Genomic DNA, 16,352 nt, shown 5'->3' on the forward strand with positions numbered 1-16,352 from the left:
TATGAAGAGGGTCAAAACAGACATTTCAACAGGTCATATTTTTTAGTTATTTTGTCACGGATCATATGCTACAGAGTAAACATTTGCTATCTGAGTGACATAATATCAATTCCAAGTTAGCTGACCAAAATTTAGCATTCTGTATTATAATACAAGCCCATGATTTAAGGAAGACAATGGGAACTTTATTTACTACAGTGTCATAACAGAATATAAATCATCAGCCTAAAAGACTTTAGAGTAGCTTGCAAACTCATTACTTCTAGCAAACCTAACAGTAATAATCACATACATAGCATGTTACAGATGTATATAGTTGAACCTCACTTAACAAGCATCTCCCTTAATGCGCAATTCGCTTAACAAGCAAAATAAATTGTAAAAAAAAATGACTTGCATAATGAGCAATGTTTCCCATAACGAGTGATGATTATTTAGTGTGATGTCACCAGCCGTTCATGTGCACCAGGGGAAACACTCACTGTTGGCAGTGGCATATGAACAATATCTTCAGTACGTACCGCAGTCTGGGTTAAACATTCTTTCCGCTACCATCTTATTGCAGCTCATGATCACACATATTTCTACACAAGTGTTCAAATGTGCAAATTTTAATAACCTCCTTAGAAATGTCCCTGAAGATAAGGCCACATAAAGACAATCATAAGAGAAAGAAAATTATGAAATTACAATGAAATGAATACCCCTGGCTGCATACATGTGTTGATATAAGTCAACGGGGACAGCTGAAAATGCGTGCCCCGAACGGGACACAAACCCAGGATCTCCTGCTTACATGGCAGACACTCTATCCACCTGAGCCACAGAGGACACAGAGGATAGTGCGACTGCAGGGACTTATCTCTGGCACACTTCCCGTGAGACCCACATTCGCAACTTATTGTCCCGCACTATATTCATAGTGCCCATGCCCATTATACTCATTAGTAGGCATGGGTTTAATGAGGACGGATGTGTGAAGCTGGCCACTGGACAGATGAAGGTCAATGTCGAGGAAAGTGGCACAGGATTTGCACCCACCAACAAGCAACAGTACCTCCATTAGGACAGCTGCCACCCATTCCATATCAAACGGTACCTTCCCTACTGCTTAGGTCTTCATGGCAAACGAATCTGCTCCAGTCCTGAATCCCTGAACCATTACACCTATAACCTGAAGACAGCTTTTGCATCCCGCAACTACCCTCCCAACCTGGTACAGAAGCAAATAACCAGAGCCACTTCCTCATCACATCAAACCCAGAACTTCCCACAGAAGAACCCCAAAAGTGCCCCACTTGTGACAGGATACTTTCCAGGACTGGATCAGACTCTGAATGCAGGGATACGACTTCCTCAAATCGTGCCCTGAAATGAGATCCATCCTTCACGAAATCATCCCCACTCCACCAAGAGTGTCTTTCCGCCGTCCACCTAACCTTCGTAACCTCTTGGTTCATCTCTATGAAATCCCCAAACTGCTTTCCCTATCCTCTGGCTCCTACCCTTGTAACCGCCCCCAGTGTAAAACTTGTCCCATGCATCCTCCCACTACCACCTACTCCAGTTTTGTAGCCCGGAAGGTGTACACGATTAAAGGCAGAGCCACATGTGAAAGCACCCACGTGCTTTACCAACTGACATGCCTACACTGTGAAGCTTTCTATGTGGGAATGACCAGCAACAAACTGTCCATTCGCATGAACAGACACATGCAGACAGTGTTTTTTGGTAATGAGGATCACTCTGTGGCCAAACATGCCTTGGTGCACGGCCAGCACATCTTGGCACAGTGTTACACTGTCCTGGTTATCTGGATACTTCCCACTGACACCAACCTATCGGAACTCCGGAGATGGGAACTTGCCCTTCAATATATTCTCTCTTCCTGTTACCCACCAGGCCTCAACCTCCGCTAATTTCAAGTTGCTGCCCCTTGTACATCACCTGTCATTCAACAACATCTTTGCCTCTGTACTTCCACCTCGACTGTCAGCTCTGCCCAACCTCTTTGAATTTACATATGTCTGTATATGTGCGAATGGATATGTGTGTGTGTGCGAGTGTATACCTGTCCTTTTTTCCCCCTAAGGTAAGTCTTTCCACTCCCAGGACTGGAATGACTCCTTACCCTCTCCCTTAAAACCCACATCCTTTCATCTTTCCCTCTCCTTCCCTCTTTCCTGATGAAGCAACCATGGGTTGCAAGAGCTTGAAACTTGTGTGTGTGTTTGTGTGTTTTTTATTGTGTCTATCTTCAGTGCTTTCTCGTTTGGTAAGTCACAGCATATATATATATATAGTTAAGGCTCACCGGCTATTTGACCATCTTCTTCTGTGCAGATGCGCAAACAGTGCCCGAACTCTTATGGGAATCAGCAGTAAAGCCTCAAGTAATGAGTATAATGGGCAGGGGCAATATGAATATAGTGCGGGACAATAAGTTGCGAATGTGGGGCTCACGGAAAGTGTGCCAGAGATAAGACCCTGCAGTCACACTATCCTCTGTGTCTTCGGTGGCTCGGGTTGGATAGAGCATCTGTCATGTAAGCAGGAGATCCTGGGTTCGAGTCCCGGTCGGGGCACACAATTTCAACTCTCCCTGTTGACTTATATCAACGCCTGTATGCAGCCAGGGGTATTCATTTTGTTGTAATTTCATTCTAATGAGCTGCATGGTCACCATATCCATATATATAAAGAAAATTATCTTAGAAATGTAACATAGAATCATTGAAAACTTTGAACATTGTGTGAGCAATGCTGATTTAGCACACACACATACAATGAGTCAACATCAAATATTTGCACTATCCTCAAGAACAAGGACAAGATGAAAGAGATAGATGCTTAAAAGGGAGTGACAATAGTATCTAAACAATGGTTTCATATTCAGGATGATGCTGAAATGTTGCTCCTTATATGGATAAATGGAAAGCAATTGCAAGGCAACACTATTAATGAGAACACCATTTGTGAAAGGGTGAGAGTGATTTTCACCGATCTTGTTAAGAAGATGCCAGGATCATCAGCGGCCGAAAAAGTGTTTAAGAGAAACTGGGTGTTTCAAGAAGTTTAAGGGAAGAAACAGCATCCACAACATTGTGAAGTACAATGAAGCATCCAGCTCTGATACAAAGGTATCAGAGAAGTTCATCCGGAGCTCGTAGCTTCTGAGGGTTATCTGCCACAACAGGTTTTTAACTGTGGTGAGACGGGTCAATTCTGGAAAAAAGACACCAATGCGTAACTTTATAACAGCAGAGGAGAATACACTGCATGGTCATAAGCTAATGAAAGATGTCTGACACTGCTACTCTGTGCCAATGAAAGTGGCAACTTGAAAATTAAACCACTACTTGTTTACCATTCAGAAACTCCATAAGGCTACAAGGGGTGTAAAGTCCAGAATATCGTGTTAAATGTGATACCGAGGTCCAACAATAAGGCTTGGCTGACACATGATATTTTTGTGATTGGATCAATGAAGTCATTTGGTCCTTCAATAAAAAAATATTTTCTTGAGACAAATCTGCCACTCCATGTCTTGCTTTTTATGGACAATGCTCCTGTCCATTCTCCAGGCCTACAAGACCACCTCCTTGAAGAATTTCATTTCACTGAGATCCAATTTCTGCCTCCCAACACCACACCATTACTCCAGCCTATGGACCAGAAGATTATCTCTAACTTTAACAAGCTCTACACTAAAGAAAGCACTCTTCAAGCATTGCTTTGAGTTGACTGAACCTACCAATCGCACTCTCAGAGTTTTGGAAATATCACTTCAACATAGTTTCCTGCATCAAGATGATTGAAAAGGAGTGGGAAGGTGTTTCCAAGAGAACTCAATTCTGCTTGGAAGAAGCTTTGGCTGAAATGCATTGTCGAATGTGATTCTGAGGCTTCTGAGTTAGTACCTATGAAATGAGATTGTGTCTTTGGCCAAGAGCATTGGACTAGAAGTGGATAACAATGATATCGATGAATTTGAAGGAGATCACAGCCAAGAAATGGCCATCGAAGAACTTATTCAGTTGCTAAGTGTTTCACAGCAGGAAGTCGTGGAGAGGAGTTCAAAGGAGGAGGAGGAGGAGGAGGCAGTAACAACAAAGCAGTTATCTTCTGGCGCAATAAGAGAAATGCTGAAAGCATGGGATTCGGTTGCATCATACACTGAAAATCGTCACCCCAAATAAAGGAGCAGCTATGCATGTTACATATTTATTTGATGATATGCTGTGTCGCATTTTCGCAGAATGTTGAAGTGTTGGCAGAAACAAATCACTACAGACAGCTTCCTAGTAAAAATAATAAGTTATGTATCATGAGTACTCAGGTATATAATACTGTATGCATAATTTTCTTTGAATATATGGTATGAATAAGATAAAACTTTAGTACTTTTACTGTGTGAATAAATAATAATATATAATTAATAAGTTAGTTAATTGTTTTTGAATGTGTAATCAATAATTGATTAGTTAGAAGGATAGCTAATAAATGAAAAGTAAAATGAATTTAAATATCTCATTCTCATACACAAATCAATTTTCTTAATCTTTTTTACCTTTTTTGTTGTTTGAAGTGAAGATCAGTAGACTTTTAATGTGCTGGAAAATTGCTTAGTTTGCAATCTTAAAATCTCAGGGGAATGGAAAAATGTCTTCTCTCCTCGTGAGAAAATTCAGATCAGTTCTAAATTAATTTCGTGGGTATGTAGTAAAGCAAAATCTGTAACATTTTATAAATTGGGGAGTGATAACTGTTACTATGAAATGAAAGTGCAAATGCCAAATTAAGCAATTATTATTTCACAAAATAAGTTTTTTATACAGACATCTGACATCTCAAACACTAATCTCACAGTTTTGAACAAAATAAAGAATTGTGCCGTATTTCGGCAAAACATGTAGAAATTATAGTAATCTCAGCTCAATTCTGGAGCAAAAGAAAAATATTCATAGTAAAGTAATTTCAATAATCGCAATTGCCGATAATAATGACACAACTAAACAAATTCCTAACAGGAATACAATTTCAGTTCATTTGAAACAAAATGGAAGAATATAGGAGTCTGATAGTGTAAGATGCTGTCAAAAAGGGGCGCGACTAAAGAGAGAGAAAGAAAAGATGAGCACGCATTCTTATATAGGACAAAATACAGGTAATAATGCTATGCCATTCTCGTTATCCTGGGTGTACATATTCGCTGACTTGCAGTGCAGTTAACTGGCACAAAGATTAAATTATATCTTTAACTTTTGATATTTTGATAGGAAAGGAAAATAGTACATTATTACGTCGCGGGCAGGACACAGTATTACAGTGGAACGCATTATCATATTTTACATTAATTTACATGCGATAATCTGTTTCACTTAATGAGTGTTTCACACTATGAATAAGATTCTGGAATGAATTACGCTCGCTATGTGAGGTTCCACTGTACGTTGTACCAAATATACTGAATATGAGCTTCAAAACTGTATAAACCATCCTTCACAACACTGCTCATACACTGATTGTATTAATAAATTAATTAAGATGTATGCATGCACTGGTACATTACAGAAAGTACAACATTGCAAACTACATTATAAAACTGTAAGATATTTGTGCTAACATATTCAGGTAATCCCAAAATCCTCCAAATGAATGGCATGAAAGGGCTACTTGGTTGCACTGGTAAAACTAGTTCAAAATGCATTACTCATAATGATTTGCTAATATACATTACTTATTCTTAACATGAATGCACTACAAATATCAAATCTTAATACAGAAGATAGGGACAACACAGCACAGTGGTAACGGTATAATCACTATTCACATTACACAACAGGAACACACAGGCTTTAACACATATTCTTACTTAAACATGCTTGTATATCTATAAATTTTCCATCCCCTTGCTTAAATCATATGGCTGTGTTATAATTGAGTCATTCACTCAGATAGCAAATGATGCTTATTATGTAGCTTATGATCTCTGACACTATGACACAAAAATACAACCTATGAATCTGTCCCCCACCCCCCCACCAACAGACTCATCTGTCATTTAGACACCATACGCAGCATCTAGAACCAACAGCTGTAAATAACAAATGTGCATTCAACCAGTCAGTTGTGAGCATGGAGTGTTAAGTGGACATGCAGCCTGGAGCAACATCTCTAAATCAAGTGTTCAAGACATTATCTTGAATGTTTTGAATAAAGGAAAAGTGTGTGCAAGGTTTGTCCCATAAACCATGACTCCTGAACAATTGCTGTTCGTGATCACCTGCCACAAATTGATTGTAAAGCAGAACACAGACAATTCTTTTCTGGGTAAAATCATCACAGATGATAAGACTTGATGTTATAAATACAAACTACCATAAAATAACACAGTGCAGAATTCACATGAGGGGTCAATAATTAGACAGCATAAGTGATATTCAAGCCAATGTTACACATGAGTTGGACAACATCCCAAAGGATTTTTCTGACAGTTTTACATGTTTGAATGAATGTAATATGTATTGTACTCAAGTGGGGGCATTCTATATAGAAACACTTGAAAGATTAAAACCAACATCTTAACATTTTACTATTTTTTTTATTACTCCAGTCTCCAAACCTTGTTGACTGATGGGGTACAGTGTAAAAAGTAGTGGTTTAATGTGATTTGTGTAAAAGATGATAATAGCGGTAACGCCTTGTATAGGGTTGGGTTGGTTTTGGGGAAGGAGACCAGACAGCGAGGTCATCGGTCTCTTCGGATTAGGTAAGGATGGGGAAGGAAGTTGGCCATTCCCTTTCATAGGAACCATCCCGGCATTTGCCTGGAGTGATTTAGGGAAATCACGGAAAACCTAAATCAGGATGGCCGGATGCGGGATTGAACAGTCGTCCTCCCGAATATGAGTCCAGTGTCTAACCACTGCGCCACCTCGCTCGGTAACACCTTGTATAGTTTATGCCATTTTTCTGATGCACACAGTCTTGTTCTTGATTAGTGTAGAAACAGTCTTGCAGTTAAACACCCAATAAATGGTTATTTGATGATGTCACACAAGTATGTCGGATAAACTTTAGGAAATGCCTGGGACAATGGGACAAGTCTTGCTTCTAGAGATATTACATGGATATGAGCCTTGGGTCAAGGGATTGGAAGCATGGGAGGAATAGGGATGGACAATAATATTGCATAGGTTGGGTGTGTGGTCGTACACCACTGTCGGAGAGATGGGGACAATAGTAGGGTGGATACCATGATGAGAGTCAGCTGAAATGATGGGAGGAGAATGTTATTCAGCTGTTCCAGTCCTGGGTGGTACTTAGTCCTGAAGAGGGTGAACCTTTGTGGCTGATCAGTAGTCATTTGCCTGATGGTAGGTGATAAACTGTTTCTGGGCAAGGTAGAGAATTTTATTTTGATCTGCAAAGCCCAGTGAGACAATTGGCATATTTGGACAGAGAATGCTCATTACCACAGATGCAATGACTATGGGTGTCTAGGTCATATGGAAGGGACTTCTTGGTGAGGAATGGGTGGCAGTTGTTGAAAGGGAGGTATTGTTGTCATTGGAAAGTTTGATGTGGGCAGAGGTGTTGTTCTCCATGAAGTGAAGGTCAACATCGAGGAGGGTAGCTTGTTGGGCTGAGGAGGACCAAATTAAGTGAATAGAGAAGGTGTGGATAGGATATCCTCACCCTCAGTCCAATCATAAAGATATCATCAATGAATTTGAACCAGGTGAGGGTTTTGGGGTTCTGGGTGGTTAAATTCCTCTAGATGGCATGTTAATAGGGAGGCATAAGATGGTGCCATATGGGCATCCACAGCAGCACTGCAGAATTGGTCATAGGTGATGCTTCCAAACCAGAAGTAACTCTTGAGTGACAATACAGCGGTCATGTTGACCAGGAAGGAGGCTGTAGGTCTGGAGTCAGTTGGGCACTGGGAAAGGTAGTGTCCAATGCCAGCAAGGTCATGGATACTGGGGATGTTAATGCAGAGGAAGGTGACAACAGTGACGAGCAGGGCACTGGGTGGTAAAAGGACAGGAATAAGAGCTTTGTTAACTTTTAAATGCACTTTAAATGTGCCTTTATGCCACTCCAAAGCTCATCTACATGATGAATAGTAACCTATCCTGTTTAATATAACTGGATAGATTTAAAAAATCTACTCACCAAGGGGTGGCAGGAGAAAACATATAAAAGATATGGAAATTTGCAATCTTTTGGAGCCAATGGTTCCTTCTTCTGGCAGAAGGATTGAAGGAAAAGGTAGAAGGATGAAGTAAAAGGAGTTTTGAGCTTAAGGAAATGGGAGAGTTACAGAAAAGTCGCCCATAACCCTGGGTAATGAGAGTTTACTGGACAGGATGAGACAGAAAGACTGATCGTTGTTGCCTGCATTGGATGAGGTTTGAAAACTTGAGAACTTAAAGATGGAAGACAGGGTAATAAGCAACACTGAGATTACTGAAAAACATCATGTAAGTATCAATAAGAGCAGAAAACTAAGTGAATTACACATAGGAGGCAGGTGAGGAGGGAAGGGGTGGAAGAGACAGGTCAAAAAAATAAAAGAAAAGAAATAGTAACTGAAAATAAAAGCTAAAACCACAGAAATTAATGTAAATTTAGGCCAAGTGCATGGCAAGAATCCAAACAAGTGTCAAGAACAAATTGAGAGAGGAACCTGGGAGGCCAACTGTTGACATATTTGCAGTGAAATGGCACCAGGAGTGCCACTACAAATTTGGGGAAGACATTGATACAAAAAAGACATCTAATAGCATCTGTATAAGACCTGTCAGGAAAGCACTAGAAAACAATGGAGTGGGAAAAGATACAAGAAACAAGAGTGGTGCAAATGTACCAGGGAAGTTCGAGTTGTGTGAAAAAGGGAAATGAAAGGACAGATTGATTCCAGCAAAGAAATGCTGTGAAACAGGGCAGTACATTGTCACCCTTGGTCTTCATCATGGTCTTGGATGAAATAAGGACTAAGGTGGGAGAAAAAACTGGAGAAGACAAGATGAAAGTAATGGTGCTTGTAGATGACTTGGTGATCTGGAGAATCAGGGAGGTGGAGATTCAGGAACAGCTGCATGCTTGGGAAGAAACTGTGAGACAGTGTATAATGAAGTTTAATGTAAACAAAAGTTAGATACTGACTACAACAGAAAGGAAGATACAGGTAGACAACTGGCAGAATAAGGATTGGAGGTGAACAATGGTAGAAGTGGCAAAGAATCAAGTAGATGGGAAGTGTGATACAGGAAAATGGGAAAAAATGAAAGAGGTACCAGTGAACATGGCAAACAGGTAGAATCATTTGTCTGAAGTGTTAGAAGCTTGGTGTGGAACAAAGACATTTCACAAAAAAGCAAAGTAGTAGTATACAGAAGTTACTACATTCCCATATTGACATATGCATTTGAAACATGGGTAATGAAGAAAGATGAAAGCAGGTTACAAGCATATGAAATGAAATTCCTCAGAAGTATGATAGAAGTAAAAAGAAGAGACAGGATAAAGAATGAAAGTGTAAGGGAAATAGTGGAAGAGCAACACTCACAGAGCAGTACAGAAACATCAAGACTAAGCTGGTATGAGCACTTAAAGAAAATGAAAAACAAGATGGATTCCCAAGAAGATATGTGAAATGCAGGTGCAAAGAAAATGATGAAGAGGGAGACCAAGGTATACAAGGCTGAAAGGATGCAGGAGTGTGTTGAAAAAGAGGCGAGAACTGGACCAGAGTGAACACAGAAAGATTGTGGGAAAACAGGACTAGGTGGCAAGGCTCATTTTCAAAACGGGCCCAGCCTAGGGCTGGAAACCTTTAAAGATGATGATAGGTGTTGAGAACCAAGCACATGTAATGCCACCAGCTTCAATCTGCAGAGTTATGAAAAACTCCGTGTCAGCTGCTGAAAGACTGCACACGTCCACATCTTTAATATCAGTGTTCTCCTGCCACCACTTGGAGATAAGATTTTTTTATCTACTCATTTATATTTTCAAACATTGATTATTTTCACTAACCTATACTATTTCACTGTTATAATCAACAAAGCTTTGACAAAACACTGTATGTCAATCAGTGAGGAACTTCTTAGAATTCATATGGGTAGAAACAGAATTATAATATCTTGAATAGTACTGTATCTATAAGGGACATCCACAATTTAACACACAAAAATAATCCTCCTGTAAATTGTGTCTTCTAGTATTCTGTATTATGGTGTAAAGATAGTTAACTAGCTGACTGAATAGATAAGACAAGAAATATAGGGCCCCAGCATATTAAAATGATTAAACAGAAATGTCAGTAAAAAAATCTTAATAAGTATCTGATAAAAAAGAGCTGAGAAAAAATAATTTATTGTACAAGGTGTTCCATTATTACTTGTTTTGATAATTATCAGTGTATTCATGGTCAACAGTCTCCCTAATTAGCAAATAAATCACACAAACAGCAGTACCTCGTGGAAAACAATGTAATTAACACATAAGTTGTGCAGTTGTCAACACCAAATGTAAGCCAATGAAGCTCACATGTCCCTGCCTCATATGTATATAATGGACAATCCCACACTTGAGAGTCTGATGTCAACGGGTACTGTGAAAATGAGTAAAGGTGGATGACGCAATCCAAGATAGTTGAATTGCAATGAGACAACATTTACATCTGCTATCGGCAAATTAATTGTTGTTGAAACTCGGGAAGATGTGACCATGTAATTAAATGCTTGTTTTTCTGTTGTTTGTAGACTGTATGACATGAATGTTTATGATGGGCCGACAAAAATAAACATCACCTTCAAATTTTTAAAGGCAGCGTACACAAAGGGTATGGTCACAACAAAATTCAATTTGTCATCGGCTCATTCTGTTCCACAAATCCCATCATGAAGGAGAATGTTCAGCAAAGTGGAGTGAACTGAACGCCCTTTCTTCAATAGTCTCATCAGCAATAGGATGCTAAACCATTTATTCTTATTTATGATTTGAGGAGACCGTAGCAAAGAAGATAATTCTGAACACTGTATTAACAAATGACTATCATAATTTTAAACAAGAAAAAGAGTTACAGATGTGGATTCTATTCAAAGTAAACTTTTCATTTCCAATATCACAAGCTAGCTGCCTCTGAACAGTTCATCCACTTGCACCCTACATACTGAAGAACATATTGTAATGAATCAAATAGTGCCTGTAGCTCAGTGTCACGTTCCAGGTACTGACTGCTGTGGTCAATGATCTATGCTGATACAGCACCCTCAGCAATGAGCCACTTAAATTCTCTGTTCTATTTCTAAAAGACGATGACCAAGTCCTAGGACAATGACCATTCTTTGAGAAGCTTCCACATAATGAAAGAATGTGGCACTACTACCTCTTCTGCATAATCAGCCCCCTGACATCAGTACTTATACCCACTGGGGCAGCCAGTCATCATCGGGCAGTTGGGGTACATTGTGACACCAACCCTGTGTGAGACGCTGCTGTGTAGACAACACCAGTACCTTTGGCACAGCTGCCAACATCATCACCAGGCCTCAAACACTCAGCTGTTACCTGATCACTCAGGCTCTTGGCAGCCCTGTGCTCAGCCACCACTGTGGGACTTCTCAACAGAATCCAGTCACTTTCCATGTGAACTACGATTCCCCCATCCTGTGCCTCTGGGACATGACACAGCGAGTCATAGCTGTCCATCCTTCAATGTGGAGTTTGGGGCACTATGTCACCCTACTGTCACTTAGATGACTTCCCTGGGACAACAGTAGACGCCAGAGCTATGTCTGTTATGGACTCAGTTACACAACACATCCACAGGAACTGACACAGCATCAGTGGGCACTCATTACGTGCTGCTGCTGACTAGCTAGGACAGCAATACAAAAACAGCTGTGGCAGGAGATGCTGCAGCATTGATTTTTCACACCTGCCAAGGTCCCAGAGATGAACACCCATGGTCAAGAAGACTGAATGATAGTAAATAATATACAATAAAGGTCATTTATATCCATGGACTGCTTTCTTCTGTTACAGAGACATCCAGCTTCAAAGAGAATCTTGTGCCCACTCCACGCCATCGAAACACTCTGTCACAATATGTCACACATCTGTTGCTACAATAAATTTGTGTGTTATTTATTCTTAAGATACATAATTAACAAAAGTCCACATTTTTACCACAAATTATGTAATGTACTGGATAGTTCACTCAAAAAGATGATTTAGCATTCCCGCAGAATATGCTCCGTTGTCAGCAATGCAACTATCATGCTCAACTGTGCACAACGTGTCAATCAGCAGTCACAATGAAATATGCTATGCATTTACAATTTACAATTCCAACATTTCAACAAAGGGATCACATCAAGTTTCAAGAACAGGTCATTAACAGATTACTCACCATGTGTAAACTCTAGAGGAAGAGCAACATCATTTGCAGAACAGGAACAACGATGTTCTCTTTGACCAGCTGCTAAATAGAGCATCAGTTCAAATCCCAAACATGTGCTCCAAAGTGGAAAATAATCACCATTTTCATTTAAACCAACGGTTAAATTGTACAAGATTTTTCCTGCTGCTGCATAGCCATCAGTATTCGTAAAATATGAGGCACCACCAGGAAGCAGAAGTCTGCAAGCACACAATACATATCTTCAGATCACCACCACCACCACCATTATCACCGTCACCATTTAGCACATTAACAGGCATTTAAGGCCTACAGCAGAAAAAAGAAATAACCACACTACAAAAGGAGGAAAAAAAACAATCAAAAAATACAAAAGAACACTACAAATGCACAATGACAATGGAGGTAAGTCAGTCTCAACAGAGGAGATATCTACTGCAGACGACAGTCCATGATTGCCAGTCTTCAGCTTCAGCTTCCACTGCTCTCAGCTCCACTACTTTAAGGACTGTTAATACTTGATCCTTCCATCACATCCTTGGATGTCCCCTTGGGCATTTCCCAGCAAACTGAGAATGGAGTATACAGTATGGTAGAGATGTATCAGCTTCAAGGATGTGACCCAACTACTGCAGCCTCTCGTACCCTAATATTTGGCCAATGTATCATTTTTCCAACCACTGGCACAAGTCTTCTATCTTTCCTCATTCCCATTTACCTTCCATGGTACTGTAGACAGGTCCACAGATCTTTTGAAATACCTTCTTTTCGAAGACACAGATTGTTTCTTCAGTTGTTGCTGACGATGCTCAAGTTCACAACCATTTGAAAGTACTGGTCTTACTAGCCATGTACAGCTGGATCTTATTCTTCTGTGATATCAGTTGTGACTTGAATAAATTGTTCAGGCTAAAGAACATTTGATTAGTGTTTATCATTCATTGATGTGCATCTTTCATCACTCCACTTTCATTAGTATCGGACCCATGTACTTAAATTCTTGAACTCATTCAAAGGTATTCCAATCAATCATGGAAGGAAGGAGAGCTTGACAGCACGAGTGCAAAATATTTGGTTTAATCATCACTCACCACCAGCCCAAATTTCTTTGGATTGTTCAGAAATCAGTGCATACTTTCTCCACGATGTCACTAAGAAGAACAATATTGTCAGCAAAAGCCAGGATTGTGTCTGCTCCCACCTTCAGATGTTGTTGTTGTGGTCTTCAGTACTGAGGCTGGTATGATGCAGCTCTCCATCCTACTCTATCCTGTGCAAGTTCCTTCATCTCCCAGTACTTACTGCAACCTACACCCTTCTGAATATGCTTAGTGTATTCATCTCTTGGTCTCCCTCTACAATTTTTACCCTCCACACTGCCCTCCAATACTAAATTGGTGATCCCTTGATACCTCAGAACATATCCTGCCAACCGGTCTCTTTTTCTTGTCATATTGTGCCACAAACTCCTCTTCTCCCCAATTCTATTCAATACCTCTTTATTAGTTATGTGATCTACCCATACAATCTTCAGCATTCTTCTGTAGCACCACATTTCGAAAGCTTCTAATCTCTTCTTGTCCAAACTATTTATCATCCATGTTTCACTTCCATACATGGCTACACTCCATATAAAAACTTTCAGAAACAACTTCCTGACACTTAAATCTACATTCGATGTTAACAAATTTCTCTTCTTCAGAAACACTTTCCTTGCCATTGCCAGTCTACAATTTATATCCTCTCTACTTTGACCATCATCAGTTATTTTGCAAAACTCCTTTACTACTTTAAGTGTCTCATTTCCTAATCTAAGTCTCTCAGCATCACCCGACTTAATTCAACTACATTCCATTATCCTTGTTTTGCTTTTGCTGATGTTCATCTTATATCCTCCTTACAAGACACTGTCCATTCCGTTCAACTGCTCTTCCAAGTCCTTTGCTGTCTCTGATAGAATTACAATGTCATTGGTGAACCTCAAAGTTTTTATTTCTTCTCCATGGATTTCAATACCTACTCCAAATTTTTCTTTTGTTTCCTTTACTGCTTGCTCAGTATACAGATTGAATAACATCGGGGAGAGGCTACAACCCTGTCTCACTCCCTTCCCAACCACAGCTTCCCTTTCATGCCCCTCAACTCCCATCTGGTTTCTGTACAAATTGTAAATAGCCTTTTACTCCCTGTACTTGACCCCTGCCATCTTCAGAATTTAAACGAGAGTATTCCAGACAACATTGCCAAAAGATTTCTCTAAGTCTACAAATGCTATAAACGTAGGTTTGCCTTTTCTTAATCTTTCTTCTAAGATAAGTCGTAAGGTCAGTATTGCCTCACGTGTTCCAACATTTCTACAAAATCCAAACTGATCTTCCACGAGGTTGGCTTCTACCAGTTTTTCCATTCGTCTGTAAAGAATTTGCGTTAGTAGTTTGCATCTGTGACTCATTAAACTGATAGTTCGGTAATTTTCACATCTGTCAACACCTGATTTCTTTGGGATTGGAATTATTATATTATTCTTGAAGTCTGAGGGTACTTTGCCTGTCTCATACATCTTGCTCACCAGATGGTAGAGTTTTGTCAGGGCTGGTTCTCCCAAGGCCATCAGTAGTTCTAATGGAATGTTGTCTACTCCTGGGGCCTTGTTTCGACTCAGGTCTTTCAGTGCTCTGTCAAACTCTTCACGCAGTATCGCATCTCCCATTTCATCTTCATCTACATGCTCTTCCATTTCTATAATATTGTCCTCAAGTACATCACCCTTGTATTGATGCTTTATATACTCCTTCCACCTTTGTGATTTCCCTTCTTTGCTTAGAACTGGGTTTCCTTCTGAGCTCTTGATATTCATACAATTGATTCTCTTTTCTCCAAAGGTCTCTTTAATTTTCCTGTAGACAGTACCTATGTTAACCCTTGTGAGATAAGCCTCTACATCCTTACAATTGTCCTCTATCCATCCCTGCTTAGCCATTTTGCACTTCCTGTCAATCTCATTTTTAAGATGTTTGTATTCCTTTTTGCCTGCTTCATTTATTGCTTTATTATATTTTCTCCTTTCATCAATTAAACTCACTATTTCTTCTGTTACCCAAGGATTTCTACTAGCCGTCGTCTTTTTACCTAATTGGTCCTCTGCTGCCTTCACTACTTCATCCAACAAAGCTACCCATTCTTCTTCTAATGTATTTCTTTTCCCCATTCCTGTCAATTGTTCTCTTATGCTCTCCCTGAAACACCGTACAACCTCTGGTTTAGTCAGTTTATCCAGGTCCCATCTCCTTAAATTCCCAAATTTTTGCTGTTTCTTCAGTTTTAATCTACAGTCCATAACCAATAGATTGTGGTCAGAGTCCAAATCTGGTCCTGGAAATGTCTTACAATTTAAAACCTGGTTCCTAAATCTCTGTCTTACCATTATATAATATATCTGTTACCTCCAGGATTCTTCCATGTATAAAATTTTCTTTTATGATTCTTGAACCAAGTGTTAGCTATGATTAAGTTATGCTCTGTGCAAAATTCTACCAGACGGGTTCCTCTTTCATTTCTTTCCCCCAATCCATATTCACCTACTATATTTCCTTCTCTCCCTTTTCCTACTCTTGAATTCCAGTCACCCATGACTATTAAATTTCAAACTTCCTTCCCTACGTGGATAATTTCAGATATTCACAAAATTTTGGAAAAATCACAAGTAAATGGGATTTTAATTACTTTGTTCATTAGTCCTTTTTATCTAGAATAACAATTAATGCTTCAAATACTAAGTCCTATAGTGCTCAGAGCCAATATTTTGCATAATTAATTCCTTAAACTGATGCATGAAGTAAATATTTATTATAATTATATCAGTAACTGATACAAGAATTAAATATTTATTACAATTCTATCAGTACTCAGCTTC

The 16,352-nt window shown here is 39.5% G+C and overlaps 1 protein-coding gene across 2 annotated transcripts in view; it reads right to left on the reverse strand.

Annotated features, from left to right (window-relative positions):
- LOC126355183 (gamma-glutamyl hydrolase-like) overlaps positions 1-16,352 on the reverse strand; it is a 91,210-nt gene that overhangs the window by 32,796 nt on the left and 42,062 nt on the right. For both annotated transcript variants that reach the window (XM_050005399.1, XM_050005398.1), the window contains exon 4: positions 12,431-12,660. In XM_050005399.1, the coding sequence (XP_049861356.1) occupies positions 12,431-12,660 (230 nt within the window). The remainder of the gene's footprint in view (positions 1-12,430; positions 12,661-16,352) is intronic.

The sequence above is a fragment of the Schistocerca gregaria genome, chromosome 3 (genome assembly GCF_023897955.1).
Source record: "Schistocerca gregaria isolate iqSchGreg1 chromosome 3, iqSchGreg1.2, whole genome shotgun sequence".
Taxonomy (NCBI): Eukaryota; Metazoa; Arthropoda; class Insecta; order Orthoptera; family Acrididae; genus Schistocerca; species Schistocerca gregaria.